Source organism: Ammospiza caudacuta, chromosome 8 (assembly GCF_027887145.1).
Source record: "Ammospiza caudacuta isolate bAmmCau1 chromosome 8, bAmmCau1.pri, whole genome shotgun sequence".
Lineage (NCBI taxonomy): Eukaryota > Metazoa > Chordata > Aves > Passeriformes > Passerellidae > Ammospiza > Ammospiza caudacuta.
In genome coordinates, this window is record NC_080600.1 from 20,013,888 (window position 1) to 20,028,213 (window position 14,326).

The following is a 14,326-nucleotide window of genomic DNA, read 5'->3' on the forward strand; positions in this document are numbered from 1 at the left end:
AGGTGCAGAGACAGCTCAGTTTGGATGGAGCACAGCCTACAGAAGAGGTGGCACACATGTTTAGCAGGCTCCAAAATAAGTTTTAGGTATAGACTGAAGTGTTCCAAGTAGTGAGGGTAAGAGATTCACAGATTCAAAAATGGTTAATTGTGTTGGGAGGAATACACATGTTTTTTTCTTAGTGGCCAAAGCTAACAATGCCTAAAAAAGCTTCATAAGCTAACAGTGCCTAAAAAAGCTTCATAAAAGCTGGACAATACAAAGCTGGATCCTCAATAAGAGACAGTATCCTAGCAGTGAACACTGCTGTGTTAAGTACTTGCCTTATATCTGGTCTTGATATTGGACTAATATGTTCACAATGCCTGGGTTGAGCACAGGTAATATAGAAAAACCTTCTTGCCAAGGATGATGTCCTCTGTGTTTGCATACACCTCCTGAGTTTAAGAGTGGGTGCAAGGGGACAGTAGTGAGGGCATAAATATTCTGCAGGCAGTACAAAAGGTTGCCTCATCAAAACCCCTCAGTATCTCTCACTTTGGTTTTTTTATTGTTCTCAACTGGATATGAATGGAAGGAAATAAGGAGCTGATTTTATGTCTGTTTGCTATTTCTCTTTGCACCTCTGCATAGGTTATGCTGAATGGCTTAGATTCTGTGCCTGTTTATGGAGGGCTTTTGATCCAGAAGCTGATCTGAAGGCCTGGGTTGATACCCTTGGAACCAGTGCTGAGGTTAGACTGGTAATAAATTTGCACATCTCTCTGTCCAGGACTCAGTCCAGCTGAAAGATCTGTGGAAGAAAATCTGCCATCATAACAGTGGTATGGAATTTCAAGACCATCGCTACTGGCTGCGGACACATCCCAACTGCATTGTGGGAAAAGAGCTGGTCAACTGGCTCATGAGAAATGGGCACGTAACCACGAGGTAACCCTCATGCTTTAGGACAACAGCTGTCCTCTGTGTGTATGAGAGGAGGTGGTGAGTTTGAGCTGATGTAGGGTACCTTAGACTGCAGAGATGGGCCCTTTGCAGGGAGATGAGAGAGAAAACTCAAATCTCCCCTTTACTGCCTGCCCCAGAGTAGGTTCCATTCTGACTCCATGTACCCCCAAACAACAGGGCGCAGGAGGCTGTCTGGTTTGGAAACCAGTATGGGAGGTAGCTGTGGGACAAGTATCACTCACCTGGAGAACAGTGCATGTATTACAGAAACTGTCCAAAAGTGTTCACTGCTACTCCAAAGAGCAAATGTGCCTCTGGGGTCAGAGATCACTAATAGTGTTTGACAGCTAAATTTTCAATGGAGCTGACAGACTCTTAACCATGTAGGTGAATATACACAATCTTGTGTGTTTAATTATATGATAATGGGATAAAATGGAGATGGTTCTTAAGTGTAGAGCAACAGTCCTCCCACAGAGATGGTCAGTATACATAACAATACTGGAGGAGCACAAGCAACATGTCTTAATCATATGTTGGACACCTCAGCTGAGTTCAGAGTACTGGCAGTCTCTTTATTTAGCTCCATGCATGAATTAGTACAGTACTGTGCCTCACCACAGTACTGTAAATAGTGTCTGTTAAACATGGGAATGGAAAACCAACAGGTCAAATAATGCATAGCAAATGACTCTTCCCTTTTGTAGTGTGCTTGTATCATATGTGTTTAGAGCAAAACATAGAAAACCATCTCTGTTATACTTCCAGGGTCCAGGCCATTGCAATAGGGCAGGCACTGGTTGATGGACGTTGGCTGGAATGTGTCAGTCATCATGATCAGCTCTTCAGAGATGAGTATGCTCTCTACAGACCATTGCAGGTAAAAGGAGTGGGAAAGCTGAAAGATACTGTTCTTCTTGGATTTGGCTGTTGACTATAATATTTTCTAATCCTGTTCTCAACAGCTGTAGTATGTTTTCTAAATCAGGTCTCCTGTACAGAAAGTAGGGGGCCAGGCCTTTTTGCTGAATAGGTTGAAGCCTGAGGAAATTCCATTTGCCCAGAAAGCTTTGGGGCTGTCCTCTGTGGAGAATGTGGTGCTGCCTAAAGTGAGGGAAAAGTGTGTTCAGAGCCAGGCCTCTCAAGGTGGACATCTGCCACAGAGGCCTCAAGGTGGCACAGTCAGTGCCTGTGGCGGCTATGTTGTCATGTGCAGAATCTAGTATCTGTGTGCACTTACTGGTGATGGAGACACATTGGTCATCCTCTGTTTCAAAATTCCTTAAAAAATTTCCAAATGGATATTGATAACCTTCTTCTGATCTCCAGTGATGGAGTAATGAGTAATTCAGTACCTTAGCCACATGATCCAAGTTTGGGATGGGGTCTTTTTAATTCCTCCCAAACAGGACTAGTTACCTGAGGGGAGGCAGAAACTAGTGACCAGAGATTCTGTCCTACTGTACTTCACTGGAATCAGACTTACTGAGGGGTAAGAGCAGTCACTGGCCTGAGAGATTGTATTGGGTTTTTTAGCTTGAACAAGATAGCTCTGTAGCCTCCCTTAACTGAAAACATTCAGTTTCAGTTAAGAGCCTTTCATGTTCTTCAGCTTCTTACAATGGCGAATGGCTTAACTGTCCCATGGGCTTCAGACAGAAAGCTTGCAGCCAATAGCATTTGTCTTCCTCATGCATTTCAGTCATATGCACACTCACATGGCTTCCCTTGAAATTGCTCTGGGGTTCATCTGATAGCTCAGCTAGTCAGCTGTCTCAGTGTCCTGGTGAAAGCTTGCCCTTAACTAGCAAGTCCTTACGCATCCCTGTTTGTAAGGTGCTTATATTATATGTTTTAAGTAAATTTTTATGCTCATCAGCTGGAAGCACTGTCTGATCTCAATTCTTCTGGACAAGAGTCTGGAAAAATGGCGTTGTTGAGTCAGTTGCTTGCTGCACTCACTCATCATGCAGCCAAATGCATGATGATGATAACTTTGTTTTGAGATGCCTGGAGGCATGAGGAAGGCTGATGGAAATTACTAAGGTAGTCTCCAGGTTCTCTGGCAATCTGGCCAGTCTGTGCTTTGACACAGTAGGCCCAGCTAGAGTCCATCTTGGATTGAAGCTCTTGGGGCTATATTGATCACTTAAAGAATTGCTCCAGTAACTTAGAATTAGGCACCAGTAAATGCTGCATGTTGGGTGAAGGATAAGGCTGTCACCCACCTTGGCTGCAGACAGCAAGCTTTCAAAGCTCCTTAACTGGATGTGATGACAGAAAATGTGCAGTATGATAAACTTGTCCTTTAGTGCTACTTAGTCACAATTTGTTTAGAAGCAGAGTGTAGGCAGAGACTGGGAATTGTAAACAAATACTTGTTTCTTGTCCCAAAGAGTTCCGGCTTCATAGCAAAGGGGACAACTCTGTGACTAACTTGGCTCAGCCCACTGAGAGTATCCTGTGATTTTAAAATGCCTACCTGCATTTGTGGTAGGCTGCTTAATATTTCAGCAGAGCTGCACTTTAATAACTTTTTTCCCTTCCTTGTCTTCTAGAGCACGGAGTTCTCAGAAACCCCATCTCCAGACAGTGACTCTGTGAACTCTGTAGAGGGCCACTCTGAGCCATCCTGGTTCAAAGACATCAAGTTTGATGACAGTGACAACGAGCAGATTGTTGATGAAGGGGAAGACAACTCAGCCAGTAAGTTTCACCTGAGTCTTGTTCTCACTGGGCCTTCTCCCCTGTTGTCCTCAGTCCTTCAGGACTTAGTTTAACCATGTCTTGCTTTATCTGTCTGTGTTTCTGTGTATGCGCTTGGGGCCGTAAGGATCTAAGAGAGCTATAGCCTGTCTAGTCTTCCACTTTCTCACAATGGATACAGTAGTTTGAATTTAGTGAAACTGTAAAACTTCATACTTCTAATGAAGGAGAGGCATGTAAATTGCTGCCTTCTGTTTCTCAGGCAGACTTCTGCTTGATTTGGGCCCTGTAGTAGTGCACTAAAGAATGTCCAGTATGTCAGCATGCCCACATGAAGACAAGATTAGAGCTATGAAAATACTGTATTCCTGTATTATTGCACACTGGTCTTTATGTATTAAAGACAATTTTTCTCCTCTCTGGTGCCCTCATAATACCCATTTGAACCCTTCTCCTCCCTGTATCTTCCCCCTCACCCAACACTAAAAGACTCCGCCAGCCCTAGCAAGCGCACTTCAGTCAGCAGCTTCCAGTCCACAATGGACAGTGATTCGGCCGCCTCCATCAGCCTGAACGTGGAGCTGGACAACGTCAACTTCCATATCAAGAAGCACTCCAAGTACCCACATGTGCCCCCTCACCCTGCCGACCAAAAAGGTACGAGGTAGTCACCAGCTGGAGTTGCACATGATGGAGAGCTGGCCCTAATATTTCTGACTTACTTGGACACTGCTTACGTGGCTGTCTTACAGAGGGGAGAATATGATATTTAACTGGCACTTGCTTGCAGTTTTGATGTGCTCACCTCTGAGGAGGCTCAACAGACCTGTTGAGATGCCTTCTCTGCAGAGTGTGTAACTTCCCCTGTGACTTTCTCTTTGCCATTGAAGCAATATCTCTTGCCCATGCATAATGGACAGACCCACCTATGTGTTCTGGCTAACTGGGGTGGAAAAATAATCCACACAAAAACCAGTTTGATACATGACTCTACAGTTGGAGATGGAACTTAAAACAGCAAGCAAGAAATAAAACCCCAAAGAACAAAAGAGCAAGATTAACTTGGAAGAGTTCTGTGCTGATGTAAAATTGTACCTTAATAAGCTTACATTTTCCAGAAGAATCTTACTGATAAACATGAAGGCCTAACTTAATCCATATACATAGTATTTCTTCAAAAGAGATCATCCACTTAAGTAGGAAGAAATCAAATACTTGGTGTTGAAGGCTGCTTTTGAAAGGATTTTCCCCTAAAGAAGTACTAAATTGAAAGACTCTATAAGCATCATCTTTATGGAAGAAATAATGTGCCTGCATGTTGACAACTGCATTCTCTAAATGATTCAAGGCCTATCTGAAACTGGGGCTTGCCACTGGCTTGGGTCTAGTATATTTTAGTTGCTTTACATGTTGGGTAGTAGTGGCTGTCTTTGCTCTGCTTCCTTACATAACGTTACATCAGCTTTGTAGATTTGTTTCTTTGGTGGCTTCTAAGTAGTTTCTTAATTATTGTTTCACCCCACCCTTTCAGTGTTTCTGACTTTAAAAGGTGATCCAATGTTAAATAATTTGCGCTCCTAATTAATTCATTCTTCTATAAAGTCTAGCAGATCTTGTGTTACTATGAATCAGAATGGAACAGCAGCCTTGAGCTTGCATACAGATTGCATATTCTGAAATTGAAATGGCCTCTGAAGACAGTGAGAGGGAGGAGAAGCAGTCATAGCTTTCCAAGTGTGCTAGACATGTGGAGCTGAATGAGACAAATTAGAGGGGATATTTATTGATGCCTACTGTAGCCACCTTTTGTTATTTGCTAAAAATATGCCTAGAAGGAAGGAATTTGAATTGCTTATTTTCTGCCAAAGAGAGAAGCAGAACAGTTTCAAAAGTTTGAATTGATGTCAGATGATCCAAAATTGGGAGTGGGTTATCAGCACTAGTGACACCAGCTCATTATTGGTTCCTTTCAATTTGTTTCCAGCTGATGCCTTAATCAAATGAAAAGCTAATGCATCTACAGGGAAGGAAAGCTGAGAGGCAGATATACCAAAGAATTCCTTTTTGGAAGGAGGGGTGCTGGATTAAGTGACCTTGAAACAGGCCCAGGTGTGCTGCAGTATCCAATGAATTTGCAGCCATAGCAGGTTTCTTTACCAGTGTATGATGACAGTAAAGCAGGCTATAGTCAGTTTGGCTCTGCCAGATGTTAAAGGACTTGTAGGGTGTTTGTCTGATTTCAGACATATTTCGCTCTTTATACAAGGAGCAGTGCGTTATGAAGGGGAAATGTAAGAGAGCCTCTTGCTCTTGGAAATTGTTGACCAAATCAAGGCTCTTTAGAGCCAGAACTCTTGTGAGTTCTTGTGAAAAAGTTTTTAATAGTGGAGAGCTCAGAGAAGATCAGCGGAAAAGGCAAGTGGTGAGGGGACTGAAAAGATCAAGACTTCTGCCTTTGAATTGTTTGTGCTGACAGCACTCTGATGTCTTTGGTGAGTCTCTGCTGGTGTTTGGTATATGTTCCTGAAACTTGTGGTCTCTTAACCAGGTTATTCTGTAGGAGTGTAATTAGCAGTAGAAAATTGGTAACGATTTCTTCCAAGAGAATGGATTTCCCTTGAGGGGATAGTACCAGTAATAGGCCCAGAACTGGGATAGGGTGGAATTGTCATGGAAGTGCACTGTGGATAGGTAGGTATCCTGCAGCTGTTTGAAAAATCTGTATCTGCAAATACAGAGAAGTTAGTGAATCTTTTTTATTTTGTTTGTGAATTTTATCATTCTAGCATGAGAATCTCTGGAAAAAAGACCTAACCAGGGAGCAAAAAATTAAAATGAGTGACAATATCTTGAATAGCAAGAAACACTTCTTGGCAATAGACAGACTGAAACTTTGTGGGTAGCAAGGAGGGACAAAACCCTACAGTGAATGCTGTAGTGCTTAGGGTAGTGAAATACATGACTTCTAAAACTTTATTCTGTAAATATTAAAGTCAGAGGTTTTATATAATAAAGTTAATATGAAGATTTTCACCTTGTTTTTCTGATTATCCTGGCTATATTCAAGAAAAGATGCCATCTAAGATGCTGGAATATCACAGTGATTAGACAGCCAAAACTGGGTAGTTAAGCATTTGTGTAAAATGGATGGTTATTTTAAGGACAGAGTTCTGTGGTTAATCAGTGACATGAAGTGTTTGCCACTGTAGGCATCGGTAACTTCCCTGTGGCTGTTATGGACACGCTTACTTAGCCTGATTGTGTTGGAGTTGCCTCTTATCCTTAGACTGGGTGACAGTGACTTGATTTCCTTTGGAATAATGAAGTGAAACTGAAGATCCTACCTTCCTTTTGAAGCTGTAATTTAGTTTCCTTAGGACTGTGTAAATTCCAGTAATTGCATTGTGGAGAGAACTGACAATAGAAAACACCAAGTGTTGGAAGTTCAGGTCAGCTTTGATCTAAGCAATTTGTGGGTTTCTCAAATGATTAAGGAATATGCAATTTCCCAGGGTCACAGAAGTCAGCTGCTTTGAAGCAAGGGCCGTGATGTATCCACCAGCTGTGATTTAGCACAGAGTGGTTTGTATATACTCCAATGGCAGAACTTCTTGTGGTGTTACAGGCTGACTAACGTCTGGTGTGTTTCCATGAAATGTGGGTGACTCCAAGTTAGCTGAGAATAGTGATTCATGTATAGTATCATCTGCTTAAAGACATAGTATGTATCAGAAGGGGAAACAAAGTAAGATTATTTTCTGCATTTAAATTGGGAGAAGAGATTACATGATAAATTTTATATATGGGGTTTAGTTGCTGTTTTTGTAGAGATTCAGTTAACAACATGCAAAATTCTATTTTATAAACATCCTTCCAGACAGCTATTTGTGATCATGGTACCAGGTATTTTGGGTATCTTTGATGCTTGAAAGTAGTTAGGAGGGGGAAAGAGAAGATGATTTGAGTAACCATATGCAGTTCCTTTTTAATGTTGCTTGCCAAGGCTCAGTGTGCTGTTCCCAGGAGCCCTTTTAGTTCTTCTTTTGAGAAGGTGCTTGGGTTTTCAGGTTATAAAATAAGCTATAGGAACATTCCCCCATCCCCCTTTCTCATTTAGTGGAGCATGGGGCATATAGGGATGATGTGAGGTAAGAAATGTGCGTATTTGCCACCATAAACCATCTCAGACTCACACTTATGAGTGTGTTATCTGTCTGGGCTAAGAAGGAGTATGGTATTTTACCTTGACAGAAACTTCCCCTGGGAACCAATTAGAAGTGAAATTATGGGAGCTGAAGTTGTATTGAAAAGAATAATAGAGTGGTTTGGCTTGTAAGGGACCTTAAAGATCACCTAGACGGAAGAACTTAGATATTACAAATCTAGAAGGGACTTGGTGGTGCTACCTGTGTCTGTCCCGAGCATAACTAAGGTTAGGTTTCTGCTGGGGATAACTTGTGCTTTGGCTTGCCAGTCAGGGGTCTGTGCCAGACCTAATTTAAGTGTGTTTACAGTAAGAACTGATGCCCTGAGGCTGTTGCAAGAGGGAGAGGGATGGAGGTGCTAGTATACATGCCCTTGTGTAAGTAGAGCATGATGTGGCTTTCTCTAGATAGTCAGTGAGTGAATGAATGCTGAGGGTGGGCCAGCTTTTATCAAGCAGTAATTTATTGTAATGCTGAACTCTAAAACTAAGCAAGAGATGAAAAGAAACTCAAATAACCAGGAATCTACGAAGGAGGCTTGTAACTTCTCTTTGGTACACTTATCCTCTATTGAGTATCAATTTGCAAAGAAGCTCAGATATTTAAAATGGTGGCAGGAAAGGGATCTCCTGAGTGCTGCTGCTCAGAGCCTTGTGATTGTTTAAGTCCTGTCAGCTTTCTGTTGCTTTCTGTTGGTGTCTGAAAGCAGCCTGGCTTTGTGTTCTGTTTGTGATGAGTCTGGAGCATTGTCAGGAAAGGTGATAAAGAGTTGGCTTTGGGCTTCAGGTAGTTATGCTGTATAAGCAGTTGGGCTACTGCTCTTGTTTTCTCATTATAGAATCCCTTTTTGTATAAGTGAGGAGCCAATTAAGGGCACAACAGCAAATGGCTTCTGGAGAAAACAAGCTTTTTGTCTGCATGAAGCATCAAGATCTAGCAAGCTAAATGAGGGTAGTAGGTGGAGCTTCAACCTATTTCACAGATCTCATAGAATGTTCTGAGTTAGAAGGGACCCATCAAATCCAACTCTAAGTGAATGGTGCATACAGGGATTGAATCCAGAACCTTGACATTTATTAGCACCAGGCTCTAACTATATTGCCCACATGTAGAGTAATCTGTCTCTTGCTCTGCTTTGTTTCTGGGAGTCCATCTCTGTCAGCATGGATTCCTCAAAACACTTTGACCTGTTCTGGACTTGAGACTTTCAGCTCTTGAAAGGCAGACTGTCTTGTTTCTGCACTGTATATGATAAACCTTATGGCTGGTCTCTCCCTCAGTCTGAGATGGTTCAATGGAGTGGGTGACCAAAATGGTTTCTGAAGCTGCATTTTTAGACCCGAGTGAGGAGGCCATTCCCATGGTGTCTGATCACATCTTAACACACTTGTATTCAGGTCTAGAAAAGGGTGGTCCATGTCAGTTGGAAAATGCGCTCTTAGTTCAGTCTTGGCTCATGTCTACTTTGTTTGTTTTGTTTCTTCACGTTAGTAAGCACTGTTTTCTTGTCATGGTAGAATTTTTGATAGAACAAGAATGAGATGATATTCTTGTCTTAACCACTCACCAAGCTGTTGCTAAATTGGTGACTAAACACTTGGATGAGTAATGCTTTTGCTTCTGGTGTGGGCGTGTACATTGTAATTATATGGCCACACCAGTGTAACCTGTCTTTTTTTTTTTTTGGTCTCCACCTATATCCCTCTTCTCTCTTTCAGAGTACTTGAATCCTGAAAACGGAGGGCAGCAGATGTTCTCTATAAGTGACGCTTTTATTAAAGGTAAGGAAAAACTTCAATTGCTGCTGTTGTGTGTTTTTTAATATAATGATGGAAATGCCTTAATACTCCTCTAATAAAGCACTGACTCTTTCAAAATATTTACTCGACAGTAAATCTGAGCTTATTTGTGGCAAAACTGACGTATAAACTATACTTTGACTTTTTTGAATGCACTTTCAAGCTTAAATTTCTTTCACTTCTCAGATTCCTGTTTTCAAAAAGACTCAATGAAAAGCTTTCACTTTTTTTAAAAAGTGAGTGTAAGTGGTGAGTTTGTTCACAGTTTCTACACCAACAAATTTATCTAACTGATTTTTAATTTCCTGTGCAAGCAAATGAAGATGTGATACAATTAATTGCACTGCTTCTGCAGAGTAGCTTAAAGCTTCTTCTCTTAAATCTTTCTGGGTTTCTTGTCATCACCACCATAGTCACTGCCTCTGAAATGAAAGGACATTGCATGCACTTATGAGTTGTTAAACCCACGTGCTTTCTGGTATCATGGCCAGATGCATTTGTGGGCTTTTTTCTTCTTCCCAGTTAATGCTATTGATTTTGGTGCCCTCAGAAGAGGAGGAAATAAGGGAGAAACCCCAGTGTCTGTCTAGCCTGAAAAATAAAGTCTTTGATTAAACTGGTGTTTAGTTTTTAGCTGAGCTTTTGCAGAAGGAAGGAGGAAATCAATGTAGGTTCTATTAATTTTCTACACAGCTAATTTTGTACATGAAGCATCTGGAAGAAGTTAGTTGTTATTTTTCAGGAGACTTTTTCTTCAGTTGTCCTTCTTGGTTTGCTATTGTCTAAAGATTTTGCTTAACACTGAGGAGTTTTAAGCTTGATCTCTGAAGGCTTACATACTTGCTTGATGAACATTTATACACTACTAGTATAAATGACTTATAATATCGTCAGCCAACGTGGAAGTTTATAATTTGCCTCTATAATATCATAATAACCGTGCAGGAAATAACCTAGTAACTCTTTCAAAGCACAGACTGTGCTTAAGTAACCTCTAATTTTGGTACTGCAAAACAGAGAACAGTTCTAAGGAGTTACTACACAATATAGTAATTGAAAGTGTCAGTTCCCCTCATACTGAGGACCATGACACTACCTTAAACTCAGTACTTACTCAGTACTTACTAGGACTTACGTCTTAGTAAATTCTTTCCTTTTTGAAGCAGCCTTTCAGAAAGACACAAGCATTCAGCTGTGACCTTACATTAACAACGTTTGTTTGTCTCTTGCAGAGTCGTTATTCAACAGGAGGGTGGAGGAGAAGTCCAAAGAGCTCTTATTCACACCCCTAGGCTGGCACCACAGCAATCTGGATCTGCTGAGAGAAGAGAATGGGGAGAAACAAGCCATGGAAAGGCTGCTGTAAGAAACATGTAGAAAAAGGAATTTACAAATCTTGAGTAGCAATTTCTGAAGCCCCTCTATTCCACCAGCTTTCAGTGGGACTTGAGCTACAGTAGGCAATACAAGGAAATAATTTGCATTAAGAACGCAGCATTTTTACATATATTTGGGTTGGTTTTTTATCTTTTGATGCTTATATAGAAAGTACAGGACCAAAGCTGACTGTAGAACATTCTAGGCAACTGTTCCTTCAGAGGACTTCTGCATTGTAAATGTTAAGAAATTTACTTCAGCTAATCACTGCACTGTATTTTAATATTTTTTAAATGAGAAATCTATTTATTTTGCCTTTTTTGTAGGTCTGCTAATCACAACCACATGATGGCACTGCTTCAGCAGCTTCTCTACAATGAGTCCCTGTCACTGTCCTGGAGGGACATTATTGTACCCGTGGTCTGCCAGGTAGTTCAAACGGTACGGCCGGATGTCAAGAAGAGAGATGATGACATGGATATCCGCCAGTTTGTCCACATCAAAAAAGTAAGTTTCAAGCAGTGGATGTGGGGAAACAGAAGGGTGCAGCTGTTGGCAGTACACCTTGTTTGAAGAGAATAGTCCCCTTTCCACTGCCCCCAGCATATTCAGTACTGTAATTGGATCGCTTGGCCTTTGGATGAGGTGGGGTTCTGGAAAAAGTTGCACAGAGGGAACTTGGCATGCTGAGAAAAGTGCTTTAATGTGCTGGGGTGACCTCTTCTCTCAGGCTGTGGGCTGCAGAAGGTAGCAAAGAGTAACACCTCTGTAGTTACTTGTTTCATTTTTTGGTTTCTGCTTGTTTTGCTCTTGAATTGGGGATATGTCATATGCTGGATAAGTAGCTTGCAGGACATGGTGCAGCAGTCTGTTGCCCTGTACCTATCCATTATGGAGTGTTCAACTCCTCCCATGCCAAGTACGATGACTTTCTTCAAGAGCAAAACTTAATTGTTAGGGAATGGTGTATCCAGTTCTGCCAGATGGCCCAGTGTTGACACTGTTGAACTGTAAGTCTGGAGTTCTGGCATGCAAACTTCCTTCTGAGAGTCTGATGTGAAAATAGTATCCAAGGAGTTAGTGTGACTGAGGACTGAAGATTTGGGCTTAGTTTTCTTTGGCCAAATTCACCTAGCAGTACTCTTGTTTGAAAGCCATATGAGATTTGAGGAGAGCCTTGTGATTCTGGTGGTAGTTCTGTGGCATCTCTTCAGGCAGCGCCACTTGTTCCTGCATCTTCTGAAATTCCAGTTCAAAGAACAGTTGTTCAGAGCTGGAAGCTCTTCATGGCTGTCTGCTATTTTCACATGCTGGTAATATGAATGTCCTCTGAAACATATTATTCAGAAAACTGTTCCATGCTGCTTATTACGCCTGAGATTGCCTGTGTCTGCGATTGCAGGCACACCAGTCAACTGTTTGATGTGTTCACTTGGTAGGTAGAGGGTTTTTGTTTTTCTTTCTTTATTTTATATTTTTTCCTCTCTTTGCTTACAATTTTTTTGTTGTTAATAGAAATGGCATGTGCAAAGCTATGTGCTTCTCATGGCCTATCCAAATTAGGTTCCCTTGTCATGTGCTGAAGTAAACTGGTTTAACAAATAATCATCTCTTGGGAGGGTGTAGAAATCCTAGAACCCAGTACTAGTTTTCATGTTGTCTTAAGTTTGTCAGATTTTAAAGGGAAAGACTTATGTGTCCAACATGACTGTATCTGATCTTTCATCTGGTAATTGAGGGTGTAGCTGAAGTTTGTACATCACCTACAAGAGGTATTCTGTGTATTAGCTTTACTGCACTACAAGATGTGGGAGTGTATGACAGTTCTAAAAATGTTCTTTGCTTTGTTAGATCCCTGGTGGAAAGAAATTTGACTCCATGGTGGTGAATGGATTTGTTTGCACTAAGAATGTTGCACACAAAAAGGTAATGCAGCTTGATTAATCTTACTGTGATGCATGCTGTGGAAACAAGGGTGCTCTGACTTGCTTTTTGTGCCAGGAAGTTTCTCTCACCACCACCTTGGAGGTTTGTGGGTTTTCTCTGCTCTGAGCCCCCAAAAATAATGGCTTTTAAAGCATTTATTTTCCAAGCTGTTTTGTTTTCTGACCCAGAGATTTTGGGGGAGAAACTCTCCTCATGCATGTATAGAAAAACCTTTCCATCCCTGCCACACCATGAGGCATCTAATAATTATTCCAACTTTTAGGCAGAAAAAGGCATTTGTGGTTCTGACTTACAATAGTATAGTAAAATGGATCTTTAAGGCAGGAGGGCAAGGTAGAACTGCATGAATCAAGTGTTTCAAGACTTTGGGGCTCTTAGCAGGGACTGGAAATCCTCTCTAGCATTGCCTGCTTATGGACAGTACCTGTGAAATTCCAACAACTGGGTGTAACAACTTCAGAAGAAGGGAGAATGTGTAGTTGGGTCTGCAGGGGGGGATAGCTGAGCCACTTTAAAGGGAGGTGGGGGTAGCAGGGACCAATCATGGGAAGTCTGTCTCTTTTTCTTGTGTACTTCTTCCTCTCCAGCTATTTGTATTTTTGTTTTAACTATTTTGGTGTCTTTTTTTAGATGAACTCTTGCTTAAAAAATCCCAGAATTCTTCTGCTGAAATGCTCAATTGAGTACCTCTATCGAGAAGAAACAAAGTTTACCTGCATAGAGCCTATAGTACTTCAGGTGAGCGTATGCTTTTGTTCTTAGTTAAAATAACCCCAACCAAACCATGACCAGTGAAAATTTTTTTCAGTGTGTAAGGTGAAGTTCAATGAGTGAGATTGCATAGAAAAGAAAGAACTTTCCTCTTCTAGTAAGCTAGCTAAGAGAGCTGCTGCAGTAAATATAGTACAAACTTGTAGCCTTGCACTGAGGGCTTTTGTCCTCAAGTTCCATGTCCTGAGAACACATGAGCTTTTGATTCTCATAATGCATCATTTTAGAAAACTTTTCTTTTTACTGAGACCTTCTGAACTGTAAGTTCCTTATACACTATTAGAGCTAGATAAGGTTTAAGGTGTGTGAAGGAATATTTGAAAAGTTAATGTAGGTTAGGGTTAGGTCACACCCATGTTATTTTTTGTCAGGCTTGAAAAAATGAAACAACCACCAACCTAATGGAGTGATCAACTAGAAAATGTCACTTTGGAACAGGTGCCCCTCTGAGTATGGATGTGCCTTAAATATGAAAACACTGAAGTACACACACCTCTTCTTTATGAAATGCTTATAAGATACTATTGATAAACTAGTCTTGTGCTGTGGGAGTAGGAAAATGTTCACAATAGA

General features: G+C 41.2%; 1 protein-coding gene across 1 annotated transcript in view; it reads left to right on the forward strand.

The window, feature by feature from the left end:
• Positions 1-14,326, forward strand: part of PIKFYVE (phosphoinositide kinase, FYVE-type zinc finger containing) — a 60,438-nt gene that overhangs the window by 18,338 nt on the left and 27,774 nt on the right. Inside the window, exons 8-16 of the mRNA XM_058809477.1 lie at positions 773-930; positions 1,717-1,828; positions 3,507-3,654; positions 4,144-4,311; positions 9,578-9,640; positions 10,891-11,020; positions 11,362-11,542; positions 12,887-12,961; positions 13,613-13,720. Of these exons, the coding sequence (XP_058665460.1) occupies positions 773-930; positions 1,717-1,828; positions 3,507-3,654; positions 4,144-4,311; positions 9,578-9,640; positions 10,891-11,020; positions 11,362-11,542; positions 12,887-12,961; positions 13,613-13,720 (1,143 nt within the window). The remainder of the gene's footprint in view (positions 1-772; positions 931-1,716; positions 1,829-3,506; positions 3,655-4,143; positions 4,312-9,577; positions 9,641-10,890; positions 11,021-11,361; positions 11,543-12,886; positions 12,962-13,612; positions 13,721-14,326) is intronic.